The 13803-nt window shown below is 40.9% G+C and overlaps 1 protein-coding gene across 2 annotated transcripts; it reads right to left on the reverse strand.

Annotated features, from left to right (window-relative positions):
- Positions 1-1121: 1121 nt before the first annotated feature.
- On the reverse strand, positions 1122-13580 carry LOC115115248 (sterile alpha motif domain-containing protein 9-like). Of its 2 annotated transcripts, XM_065015267.1 has the most exons (4): positions 13450-13579; positions 5725-8638; positions 5370-5405; positions 1122-1242 (listed from the first exon to the last, which is right to left on the reverse strand). In XM_065015267.1, exons 2-3 carry the CDS (start codon positions 8564-8566, stop codon positions 5389-5391), a joined length of 2859 nt encoding a protein of 952 aa, XP_064871339.1. In that variant the 5' UTR covers positions 8567-8638; positions 13450-13579; the 3' UTR covers positions 1122-1242; positions 5370-5388. The 2 variants fall into 2 exon arrangements, with proteins under 2 accessions (XP_064871339.1, XP_064871340.1); XM_065015268.1 differs by having other exon boundaries at positions 1122-5405; positions 13450-13580.
- Positions 13581-13803: the final 223 nt, after the last annotated feature.

Genomic DNA, 13803 nt, shown 5'->3' on the forward strand with positions numbered 1-13803 from the left:
TTTGGTTACTATGATGTAGAAAATAGTAAAAATATAGAAAGCCCTTGAATGAGTAGGAGTGTCCAAACTTTTGACTGGTACTATATATTTAATTTTGAGTTTGTCAGTATTGGGTATTGAATAAGGCTGTAATGTAACAAAATGTGGAAAAAGTCAAAGGGTCTGAATACTTTCCAAAAGCACTGTATGTATTAGCAGACCCTTATCCAGAGCTATTTACAGTAAGTGAGTGCATACATTTTTTGTATTTCTCCACCATGGGAATTTAACCCAAAACACAGTGCCATGCTCTATCAGCTGAGCCACAAGGGCTCAAATATATATTCATTTTAGCACACTAACAAAATAGCATCATTTCAGTTTAGTCTCATTTAAATCAGGACAAAGCCACATCTGTACGTAGGTATTTATTTCAATACATATTCTAAAACCTGTGTTGTGAAAATGTCACAAAAATTCTCACATATCATTACTGTTTAAAAAGTTGTATTAGGCTTGTACATAAAGCTTTACAAAGTCATATCATACATGTATTTAGATCGCTGGTATTCCTTACCCTCACTGACTTGTCAATCATTTAGTAGCCAAAATAATTGAATTGTTCTTTTTATCATCGATTCTTTACACAGTATATTTTTGTATTTTCATTATATATTTTCTTTATATATTTTCTTGTCTGTAAATGATCCAGAGTATCTAGGTGAGATGGTTGAGCATTTATCTTCCAACCCAACTTTTACCAGACCCCCAAGCTCCCTCAAAATGTTATATCTTTGGCAAAGCCTCAAGGCTAAAACACTAGGTTGCTGGTTGCTGTTCTGCTGGCTACTAATATTTACATGTAGAAAAATAAGAATGATAAAAGAATGAGGCTATACCTCTCTTAGGTTGTGTTTTATTGTAAACACAAAGTAGTAAAACAAAGCGGAACTGCCGTCATGTATGCCCTTTTCCCCTAAAACAAACTTTAAATGTCCCCAGTTCACCATTCCAGCTCCTCATTCACCCTTCAGGTCTTTGATTAGCAGTGGCTCCAGCTCCGTCAGGATTTCATAGAAAATATATTTTGCTCTGATGCCACTTGCCCTCAGTCCTGTGGAGAGCTCCCCCATCTGGTCCTGTGTGGTGCGTTCAGCCAGTACTGAACTTTAGCTCTTGTCAGTGATGAGTTTATCCAAGATGGGCTTCACCTGGTTCACTCTCTAGATCAGTTCTGTCCGGTGAAGTCCTCAAAGTGCTGGCCTGAGGTCGGAGGTAAAGATTGGTCGCAGAACAACTGCATTTAAACACAATGACATTCACAAATGTAATACACTAAAACGACATTAAAAACATGATAAATGGGGCTGAAGCTTGGATGCTACTGGAGATTACTAGGGTCAAGTGAAGATAAAAAATAACTGAACGGCAATAGGTGGTGGTACTTGGATTATTATATATTTTTTAAATGATATATGATTTTTTTTAAATCGAGAATAATCTAAATTAAATTTTGTGAATAAAGTGGCAATATTTAGACTATAAAGAGGAAATATTTAGAGAACAAAGTGTCAAAATGTAGAGAATAAAGTGGAAATATGTAGAGAATAGTCTAAATTAAATTCCATGAATAAAGTGGCAGTATATCGAGAAAAAGGTATCAATATTTCAAGAATAAGGTGGCAGTAGTTCGAGAATAAAGTGGCAATGTTTCGAGAATAGACCAAATGTAATTTTGAGAATAAAGTCAACATTTTGAGTATAAATTCAGTTATAATTCAAGGCTAAAGTAGGGGATTAGGTTAAGTGCATGTCTCCCTGGCTCCCTGTTGCTGTCCACGCCACCGTTGAAATGCCTGCAGTTTGATGACCTGGTGAAGTTATACTTTAGAATTGACTTTAGTAACAAGGAAATCCTTTCACTTTTAGAACATACTTACCATATTATTAAAAGTAGACATTTTAGGACCTGCAAGAGGTCGTGCCATAGATTATTTTCAGAAGAAGGAGCCACACGGAATTGGATGAGGTATTTCATCCCAGTTTGTGTGTCTACATACATAGACAGTTGGGTGTGTGTGTGTTTGGTAGGGGGGTCTAATACACTCGTTCAAACAGGCTTCACAGACACACATTGTCAGCGTTGTAAGACTGCGAAGAGGCCTATAATTATCATCTTGTGAATGTAGGTCAAGGATTGCGTAGAGAACGATTGCACATTCCTGTCGGAATCAAGGGCTGCCCCCAAAAACCAAGTGAAGGAGCTTGCATAGCCACAATCAAATCAAATCAAATCAAATGTATTTATATAGCCCTTCGTACATCAGCTGATATCTCAAAGTGCTGTACAGAAACCCAGCCTAAAACCCCAAACAGCAAGCAATGCAGGTGTAGAAGCACAATGGCTAGGAAAAACTCCCTAGAAAGGCCAAAACCTAGGAAGAAACCTAGAGAGGAACCAGGCTATGTGGGGTGGCCAGTCCTCTTCTGGCTGTGCCGGGTGGAGATTATAACAGAACATGGCCAAGATGTTCAAATGTTCATAAATGACCAGCATGGTCGAATAATAATAAGGCAGAACAGTTGAAACTGGAGCAGCAGCACAGTCAGGTGGAAGTTGAAACTGGAGCAGCAGCATGGCCAGGTGGACTGGGGACAGCAAGGAGTCATCATGTCAGGTAGTCCTGGGGCATGGTCCTAGGATAATAGGACTATACAATGTGAACAAGTGGCAGTCTAAGTTAACGGTATAGCTGAGACAAATAGCCTATAATGGAGATGCTGCACCTGTTTTGGGATAACCTATGCATCCTTCATTCCTCCCATCCTTGAAAGCTTCACCAAAAGATGGATAGTGAAATAATAGAATGCGTGCGCTATAGGCTACAACCAAGTCATGTCAGATCAGTGATTATTTATTTTTAGCATGTCATCATTTATCTAATAGCCATATATTTAGATCAATGATTATTTCAAGAAAGGGAGAATCCAGCCTTGAATCAAACAGCGTCTCAGGTTAGCTGGTTTGCGGATGCAGTAGTGGTCCTTGAGTTGTCTTTCCTGGCTGCTCCCACAGACACCTGCGTAAAACTCCTTCTTCATTGTTCATTCATCCCGCAGCCGTTGACTAGGCCTATAATTTATGGTGATTTGCCAACTTTAATTTAAGATTAGCCTACATGTTAGGCTACTTAATCGAGTGTGCCGATATAGGTTTATAATTGAATGCAACATATCGGTGTAGTAGAGAATCTGGAACTTTGCTCTTTATAATATATGTTTTTGCTTATGGAGTCATAGCCGCGGAAGGGTGCTGGAGGTGTCGCAGCACCTCTGATAAATTGAAATACATTTGCCAAAGTTATAGAATTACTGCTGTCTGTTCAGAAATAAATGTAATAATTCAGAATACTACACCACGAGTAGGCCTATAATTCAGCCACAGAGGAGCAATAGCTTATTTAAAATAAAGAGCCTAGCTGTGGATTGTGTGAAGCCCAATCACAAGGCCTACAGTCGGGAAGCGCAGCAAATCTGCCAGTGAACAGCATGTAGCAAAAAAAGGCCCTTCAAATATAAAAAGTCACAGGAAAGCACTGGTTGGAAAGCCAATTATTCTACTGAAAAGAGAAGACTAATTTGTCTGCAGGCTACCAAATATGTTATCAACTTCCAAGTAGGCCAATTGAGCAAACAGCTGCATTTATTGTAGCTGGGGATTTTAACAAAGCTATCTTGAGAACAAGGCTACCTAAATTCTATCAGCATATTGACTGCAGCACCCGCTCGGGCAATACACTGGATCACTGCTACTCTAACTTCTGGGATGCATACAAGGCCCAACCCCGGCCTCCCTTCAGGAATTCAGCAAACCCGACCACGACTCCATCTTGCTCCTACCGTCCTATAGGCAGAAACTCAAAGAGGATATACTTGTGACTAGAATCATTCAATGCTGGTCTGACCAATCGGATTCCACGCTTCAAGATTGTATTGAGCACGGTACTGGGAAATGTTCCGGGAAGCCTCAGATAATAACGTTGATTTATACGCAGTGTAGTTATTCCCTCCGCAAGGCAACAGCTGCAGCAATCGGTATAAGCTGCTCAGATAGCTGATGCTTAAAGTTAGTGAGGGAGATATAAGTCAAACTTCAGCGATTTTTGCAATTCGTTCCAGTCATTGGCAGCAATGAGAAGAAAAAAATCCAGAAAATCACATCCAGAAAATCCAGAAAATCACATTGTAGGATTTTTTATGAATTTATTTGCAAATTATGGTGGAAAATAAGTATTTGGTCACCTACAAACAAGCAAGATTTCTGGCTCTCACAGACCTGTAACTTCTTCCTTAAGAGGCTCCTCTGTCCTCCACTCGTTACCTGTATTAATGGCACCTGTTTGAACTTGTTATCAGTATAAAAGACACCTGTCCACAAACTTTTTTTCTCTCATTTTGTCTGTCATAGTTGAAGTGTACCTATGATGAAAATTACAGGCCTCTCTCATCTTTTTAAGTTGGAGAACTTGCACAATTGGTGGCTGACTAAATACTTTTTTGCCCCACTGTACCTGCTGGAGCACGTGCTACGGGTGGGTGTTGTTATGGTGACCAGTGAGCTGAGATAAGGCGGAGCTTTACCTAGCAAAGACTTATGGATGACCTGGAGCCATTGGGTCTGGCGACGAATATGTAGTGAGGGGCAGCCAACAAGAGCATACAGGTCACAGTGGTGGGTGGTATATTGGGCTTTGGTGACAAAACAGATGGCACTTTGATAGACTGCATCCAGTTTGCTGAGTAGAGTGTTGGAGGCTATTTTGTAAATTACATCGCCAAAGTCGAAGATCGGTAGGATAGTCAGTTTTACGAGGGTATGTTTGGCAGCGTGAGTGAAGGAGACTTCGTTGCGAAATAGGAAGCCGATTCTGGATTAAATTTTGTATTGGAGATGTTTAATATGAGTCTGGAAGGAGAGTTAACAGTCTTGCCAGATACCTAGGTATTTGTACTTGTCCACATATTCTAAGTCAGAACCGTCCAGAGTAGTGAATGAGCGATGATAATGCATGCAATGCTTGATTATAAAAGTTATTTTTTCATGTGTTCAGGTACCAGGTAACACCCCTTTCGCGCTCACTTTTTGTTCCATCACCTCCCATTTTGACAAATTATGCACTCAAATGACGAATTCTAAGAATGCAGCTGCCAGCCGTGAAACTGGAGCAAAATGTAGGATTTTCCCACCATATTTGTTATTTTCATGAAAACTATTTAATATTCATAAATACAGAGCTCAGTCAACATAGGTGGTGGTAAAGTTGCATTTGTCAAACACTTATCTATTACTATTGTACGCTCTATGAATACTGTAACAAACATTAACTCACCATCACATTGGCACGTTGTTCAACTTCTCACTGGCCCTGGGGAAAGACACATCAATCAGAAAATCAGCCAAACCAAGCACTAACCTCAGTGATAATACAGTGGTCTTCATTTCCTGGTACACAAAGCATTTAAAAATCAATGATATCACAAATACCAGCGTCACTCTCTCCCCTGTGTAGATTGGGAGGTTTGGACGTCCCATGTCATTATATTGTGTATTAGAACATTAAAATATCAAGAACCTGGACATGAGTGAGAGAATATAGAGATACAAATTTGAAAAATACCGGTCTTTGATCAATTCAATGTCCGGTACTTCCAACATTTTACGAGGCTCCTCCTCTTTAATCCTACCTGAATAGGATGGGTAGTTGATGTCGTAGGCCACAGGACCTCTAATGGTGAAGCCAAGGTAGAAGCAGACGTCTCCGGACTTCCAAACTTTGCTTTGTTGGTCGGCACAGACTTCAATCTCCTTGCCATCAACGTGCGCAAACACCCTGTGCTGTCTAACCACTCCATTGACTGGAAGAAGAAGGTCCTGGACACTGGGTTTTCTCCACACCTCACCACTGCTCCACTTTTGATCTATAGTGTCTGGCCTTGCCTCTGGCCTTGCCATTGGATTCTCCTCTATCAATAGGTTGTCTATTTTTGCTCTATGAACCAGTCTGCTCAAACCCTCACCCTTACCCAGGAAAATAAGGGGGAGAAGGTACCTTGAGCGAAGATGCTTTTTGTATGTGTTTTTGTAGGACTCTTGCATCTCCAGAACACATTTGTTGAGGTCAATATTGAAATCCATTTTCTTATGCTCCTCAGGCCAAAACAACAAAAGGACTAAGAAGTAAAACTCTGGGATTTGGTTACTGAGATTAGCCACTAGATGTCTCTCCAGAGTTCTTCTTAGGCTTGACAACGGGGTAAGCACTGAAGATGCTGCTTCCACTTTGCTTAAGATGATGTTGGCAAGGATGAAGTTTTGGGACGCTTTGTTGTCACCATCTTTCTTGTTTTTTTTATTTTTTATTTCCCCCCACAATGTTGTTATTCGGCGTAAGTTAGATTTATCATAGCCCTTATTAAGACAGCAAAGCAGTCCAGGGAAAGTAATGGCCATTTCTTCTTTGAGCTTCTGGAGAGGTACATCTATTGCAGACTCTAACTGCATAGGTGTGCATGTCCCCACGTATTTGCAGTAGCAATTCTTGACATTAGTCTGAAAGTAATGCGGTTCATTTTCTTTAATGTTGGGCTTGGAGTAAGTCAGGTAACCATCAAAAAACTCACATTTCCTCTCCACCTCATCCCTGAGGCTGATGATGAGTGGCTTGTACTTGAAGAGCTTTTTCTGTCTGATTGATATGAAGAAAGGGTCAGCGGATATTTCCATGGTAAGGATCTTTTGCCAGTTTTTATCAAGAGAGACAAGCGAGTCAAAAACAATGTTGGCAACCTGTAGATAACCAAATAGTCCCCTGTTGTTATAGATGTGTGAGACTTTGTTAATACCATCGTATTGTATGTCTGCTCCCTGCTCATTTTCAGCAGCCCTTTCCTCATCTTTGAAAGCCTCAAAGGCCATTGTTGATAGTTGCAAAATTTCTTGTGCAGAGATGGAACCCAGCTGTTTGGGAACCCTGACGGAACTCTGCTCTACTTTCACCCTGCTCATAAAATGGTTCTTGTATACTTGCCCCAGTGTGTCAGCAACAAATGAATTGTTGGGATCTCTGTCTTTTGCTATTTTTGCCCACTTCTCCGCTTTAGTATAGGCTTTCTTCACAATATAAAAGAAACGAGCAAGAGCTTGAGGAAAGAATGGGTTTTGCTTGAATTTCTTTGAAGCTAGTTGTAAAACAGATACACACTCGCTTTTGGATTTGTCAGTATCTTTAATATCTTGAATCAACCTGGAAAACTGTCCTTTCCTTTCTTTTCTCATTTTCCCTTTCGTTAACATGTCTCGTTTCCATTCTGTATTCTGCTTAACATTCACTGTGATTTCCCTCTTAGTTAGCATGTCTTTGATGACGGACATCAAATGTTGCTGCACCTCTTCTCCACAAAAGTCAGTCAGAAAGTTCCTTGCTGTTTCACTCCTGGTCACACCTGCTGTAGCCAGTAACTCAACACACTGCTGTGCAATCAGTGGGTGAGCCATGCGGACATGTTTGTCTTGTCCCTGTTGTGAAGGGAATGTCACTATCAGATGAGTGAAAGGCTTCATTCGCTGCTCAAAGGAAGGGCCTGGAGGCCCCAGGAATGCCTGACATTGAGACTGCAGAAGGTGGGATCCAGGGACGTAGGCATTCACCAGTGATAAGAATGCAAGAAGCTGGGATTTTTTAGGTCTTCTTTTTTTCCTGACATCTAAAAGGGCACACGTTTCTTTAACATAATCTCCACTGAAATTTTCTCGCATTATGTTAAAGCCATGAAACTGTTTGTGTTCATTGCTGTAGCTTCGACTGATCTCAATCTGTTTCTCCTCAAACTGTTGTTTCTCAGCTTCAGAAAGTTCCATCCTGAGAATAACATGTCTTGATTTGTTATGGTACTCTTGTTTGATAACTTCCTTACGCACACAGTTTAAAATGATGACCACAGGCATGTGGGTTGTAATGTTTCGGTCTGTAATCTCTTTCATGATGGCATCCTGCAGATTCTTCTGAATACACACATCATCCAGCAGTAAGAGCACAGTGTTCTGCTGGCGTTTACCGCCTGCAGTGAAAAGGAGAATCACCTCCTTGGCGATAGCGGTGATGTCTAAGATAGGGCCTGTTAGAACAGCACACCTCAGTGTTTTCCTCATATCCCAGAGCACCTGCTTGGCCAGAGTGGTTCCTCCGCTGCCTGGCTGATGCAGCAGCTTGATGGTAGAAGTTAGGTCGCCCTTACACTGTTTCTTAATATTTTCTATCAGCTCCGTGTACCCATCTCTTTTGATAAAGGGGGTAGTTTTATTAGCTGATGTTGCCTTTTCAGCCCAGCAGAAGTTAAGCCATTGAGGTGGGGCTCCGCTGTAAAAATCTACCTCGGCCTTCTTAGCTATTGCAGAGTCTATGTCCTCTTTTTCAAATGCATCTGCGTACAAAACATCCAGAAGGGAAATCGAATCCCTGATTTGACTTCCAACATAACTTCCACGACCACGGGCATTGGACAGAGATGAGCCCTTGTTGTGTGCCATCTTTGTTGTCTCCGGTCCCAAGCTGAACCAGTTTTCTGAATATTAGTTGTTCTTCATTAGGTGGTATGGACTCTGAGAAAGGAGACAATAATGTTTCAGTAAGAATGTTGAAGGTCATTAATGGTTATAAACAAAAGGCTGATTACAGTATATCTTTGACTTTTTTGGAGTTTCATTTATATAGCTGATGAGTTGGGCATTGGTTTGATTTATCTACTGACACTGCATGGAGCTGACAAATACAGACTGTGTTTTGCTTCTTGTTGCTACCCTCTAATAAATAGGCATCTATTGTAGCAACCCAACACCTAGCGACCTTGTGAAGAGGTTTGGATCTCTTCATGTAATGGCTAAGGTGTTGGGTTGAAAGTCGTGGGACCCGGGGTCATGTCCCAGGCAGGGCTACCCCCGAATTCGGTGCATTGGTGTCAGAAGTTAGATGGCATGGTATGGTTCACATCAGGCAATGATTCTTGTGAAAAGCAAACTCAAATTTTGTGAGTGTTTTGTAAAGAGCAGGGCAACTCTAACCAACATCTCCAATCTCATCCCATTGATTGGACTCCAGGTTAGCTGACTCCTGACTCCAATTAGCTTTTGGAGAAGTCATTAGCCTTGGGGTTTCCAACCTACACTGTGAACTTTTAAATGATGTATTCAAAATAGACAAGAGGAATACAATCATTTGCGTGTTATTAGTTTTAGCACACTGTGTGCGTCTATTGTTGTGACTTAGATGGTCAGATCAAAACTAGGGTGTAGATCAGCTTTAAAATTGCAGATAGATTGTAGCTTCCATCAATGTAATTGTCTGCATCATTTCCAATCCCCCATATCTTTTTTTGGTAAATATATATATATATATATATATATATATATATACAGTATATCACAAAAGTGAGTACTCCCCTCACATTTTTGAAAATATTTGAGTATATCTTTTCATGTGACAACACTGAAGAAATGACACTTTGCTACAATGTAAAGTAGTGAGTGTACAGCTTGTATAACAGTGTAAATTTGCTGTCCCCTCAAAATAACTCAACACACAGCCATTAATGTCTAAACCGCTGGCAACAAAAGTGAGTACACCCCTAAGTGAAAATGTCCAAATTGGGCCCAATTAGCCATTTTTCCTCCCCGGTGTCATGTGACTCGTTAGTGTTACAAGGTCTCAGGTGTGAATGGGGAGCAGGTGTGTTAAATTTGGTGTCATTGCTCTCACACTCCCTCATACTGACTGGTCACTGGAAGTTCAACCAGGCACCTCATGGCAAAGAACTCTCTGAGGATCTGAAAAAAATAATTGTTGCTCTACATAAAGATGGCCTGGGCTATAAGAAGATTGCCAAGACCCTGAAATTGAGCTGCAGCACGGTGGCCAAGACCATACAGTAGTTTACCTGGACAGGTTCCACTCAGAACAGGCCTCGCCATGGTCGACCAAAGAAGTTGAGTGCACGTGCTCAGCGTCATATCCAGAGGTTGTCTTTGGGAAATAGACGTATGAGTGCTGCCAGCATTGCTGCAGAGGTTGAAGGGGTGGGGGTGTCAGCCCGTCAGTGCTCAGACCATACGCCGTACACTGCATCAAATTGGTCTGCATGGCTGTCGTCCCAGAAGGAAGCCTCTTTTAAAGATGATGCACAAGAAAGCCCGCAAACAGTTTGCTGAAGACAAGCAGACTAAGGACATGGATTACTGGAACCATGTCCTGTGGTCTGATGAGACCAAGATAAACTTATTTGGTTCAGATGGTGTCAAGCGTGTGTGGCAGCAACCAGGTGAGGAGTACAAAGACAAGTGTGTCTTGCCTACAGTCAAGCATGGTGGTGGGAGTGTCATGGTCTGGGGCTGCATGAGTGCTGCTGGCACTGGGGAGCTACAGTTCATTGAGGGAACCATGAATGCCAACATGTACTGTGACATACTGAAGAAGAGCATGATGCCGTCCCTTCGGAGACTGGGCCGCAGGGCAGTAATCCAACATGATAACGACCCCAAACACACATCCAAGTCGACCACTGCCTTGCTAAAGAAGCTGAGGGTAAAGGTGATGGACTGGCCAAGCATGTCTCCAGACCTAAACCCTATTGAGCATCTGTGGGGCATCCTCAATCGGAAGGTGGAAGAGTGCAAGGTCTCTAACATCCACCAGCTCCGTGATGTCGTCATGGAGGAGTGGAAGAGTGGCATCCTGTGAAGCTCTGGTGAACTCCATGCCCAAGAGGGTTAAGGCAGTGCTGGAAAATGATGGTGGCCACAAAATATTGACACTTTGGGCCCAATTTGGACATTTTCACTTTTGTTGCTAGCGGTTTAGACATTAATGGCTGTGTGTTGAGTTATTTTGAGGGGACTGCAAATTTACACTGTTATACAAGCTGTACACTCACTACTTTACATATTTCTGATCAATTTGATGTTATTTTATGGACCAAGAATGTGTTTTTCTTTCAAAAACAAGGACATTTCTAAGTGACCCCAAACTTTTGAACAATTTATTTTACAATAGTTATATATATATATTTTTTTGTCCTGTCCTTCCTCTAACTTCCACCTTTCCCATCTATTGCTAATGTCCATCCAGTTTGATTTCTATTTGCCATATATTTGCTATTTCACAAAAGCTCTGAACCTATATACATTTTACAGACACAGTATATCTTACATTTGTTATCTTGTTGTTATTAGTCCGACCCTTCAGCTCAATTCAACACCTCCCATCTGTCTCTTAACACCATCCATATTGGATTTCTATTTGCCATATATTTTTCAACTTGCTCTGATACTTCACAAAAGTTCTGAACCTTTCTAATCTCATAGTTTCTACAGATTGTAAATGAATAAAGATATAATACTTTTAGCAAAAAGGTGTATAACAATGTCTTGGTTGCAAGAATTTTGTATAATTTAAATTGAAAAATTCTAAGTTTTGAATCCGGCATCGTTTTTCGTGTCAGTTTATAAATCATGTGCCATGGAATCGGTACTTTGAAAATATCTTCCCAACTATTTTGCAATCTATCTGGCACAGCTGTCCATTTTTTGGTTCTTAAATGAAACTGGTATATTAATCACAACCAATTCTGGTCTTTAATGCAGGGCTGACAGATAAGTTCCTCACTTTTCCTCCTTCCACTTGCCACTTCCATTTTTGCAGTAATGCTGCAATTAGTTCGTTGTAATTTTGGGTAGAGCAGACATTTCCATATATGTGTGTTAGATGCATGTGTGACATAACTCCACCAGTTCTATTTATGATATAATTTACAAAGATTATACTTTGTAAAAAAAAATTATCGAAAAATAAAGTTTTTTTAATCAATTAGTATATTTGAGTTTAATCACCATATTTGTTGTATTATTTGTTCTGTCTTTTCTGGTGGATTAAACTGAAATTGAAAACAACTTTCTATGGCTTGTTTAAAAAATAACGCCCTGATCTGTTTCACCTGTTCCTGTGATTGTCTCCACCCCCTCCAGGTGTCGCTTATTATCCCTGGTGAATTTATCCCTGTGTTTCCTGTCTCTCTGTGCCAGTTCGTCTTGTATGTTTAGTCAAGTCAACTAGCATGTTTTTCCCGTACTCCTTTTACTATTCTCCTTTTTCTAGTCCTCCTGGTTTTGACCCTTGCCTGTTTTCTGGACTCTGTACCTGTCTGCCTGACCATTCTGCCTGCCATGACCACAAGCCTGTCTGCCACTCTGTACCTCCTGGACTCTGATCTGGTTTTGACCTTTAGCCTGTCCACGACCATTCTCTTGCCTACCCCTTTGGATTATTAAACATTGCAAGAATCCAACCATCTGACTCCTGTGTCTGCATTTGGGTCTCACCTTGCATCTTGATACATTGTAACTAATTTGCTAGAGAACCAGTTTGGATTTAAGTATAACTTTTGTATGACTGATGCCTTAAGTGAGAGGTCTAATGCTTTAATAATTTCTGCCCCCCCGAATTCATATTCATTATATAAATAGGCCCTTTTAATTTTATATGGCTTGCCATTCTAAAAATAATGTATTATTCTTTACTCATTAATTTAAAAAACAGGACAGGCAGAGGTTCATAAACGGGTCAGAGTCTGGCAGGTACAGTACGGCAGGCAGGCTCGAGGTCAGGGCAGGCAGAATGGTCAGAACCGGAGAAACTAGGAAACAGAACTTGAGAAAGCAAGGAGACAGGAAAACACGCTGGTAAGACCTGACAAGACGAACTAGCAACAGACAAACAGAGAACACAGGTGTAAATACACTGGGAATAATGGGGAAGATGGGTGACACTTGGAGGGGGGTGGAGACAAGCACAAAGACAGGTGAAACAGATCAGAGTTAAAACCCCTCCCATCCCAAGTTGGGTTGTCATCCTAGTGACCGGCAGACCACCCCCGTCCCCCCGGATCCCAGGGCCCCCGAGAGATTGGGACCCCCTACAGGGGTCCTAAAATTCTAAATCAAATTGCTAAATTATCCATGGAATGACCATCTTAAAACAATTCCATATGTTAAGCTTAGCAAAAAAAACCTTAGACTTGTAGGGGTTAATTGCATTGTCCATGTCAAATAAATAAAATAAATAAAATTTGGCCCTGTCCATTTAGGTCAATTCCCTCGAGTGTAATGTTCATCAATCATTTTATAATTCTTCATGTTGTCGACTAATGGCTCAATTCAATCCGTAATTCTGAAGTTCTGCGTTACAGCATGATTTGAATTTAAAGGCGATGTTCCCGTGTTCGTGGAGACTACATTCAGGCTAAATGCTGCATGAGTCGGCTCAACCACAAATTACTTTTACATTTCAAGTGCGATATAGCACTGAACTTCAGCAATACAAATGTATACCAATACAAAACGGAAAATACTGGCATTGTCCTTACCTTTTTCTGTTTCAAGACGGTTCTATCTTTTTGTGGGAATCACAGGCGAATCTGCAAAGGAAAGCATGATATCACAGTTACATTATCTGTAAAACTTCAGAGAATCAATGACTTTTTTTCTGAAATAAGGATAATCTGAAGGTACGACCTTTGTATTGCATTTTCTGGTTAATACTCGTAGGTTGCTAAGTTATTACCTGTCTTGGCTCTTGAAATGCAATGACTGACCCTGGATGATGTGTCCTTTTTATAGTCAAATTTGAGTTGAGCCACCCACATTCAAACCGGTTCAGGTTGATGTTTTCCCCCTGTGTAGTTAGTCTCTATGCATCAGTCTGTGCCAAGTTTCCAAGG

This window comes from Oncorhynchus nerka, unplaced genomic scaffold (assembly GCF_034236695.1).
Source record: "Oncorhynchus nerka isolate Pitt River unplaced genomic scaffold, Oner_Uvic_2.0 unplaced_scaffold_1559, whole genome shotgun sequence".
In the NCBI taxonomy this organism is placed as follows: Eukaryota; Metazoa; Chordata; class Actinopteri; order Salmoniformes; family Salmonidae; genus Oncorhynchus; species Oncorhynchus nerka.

Excerpts from the sequence above, each read along its gene's own strand:
- LOC115115248 (XM_065015268.1), bottom strand. The coding sequence starts at position 8,566 with ATGGCACACAACAAGGGCTCATCTCTGTCCAATGCCCGTGGTCGTGGA.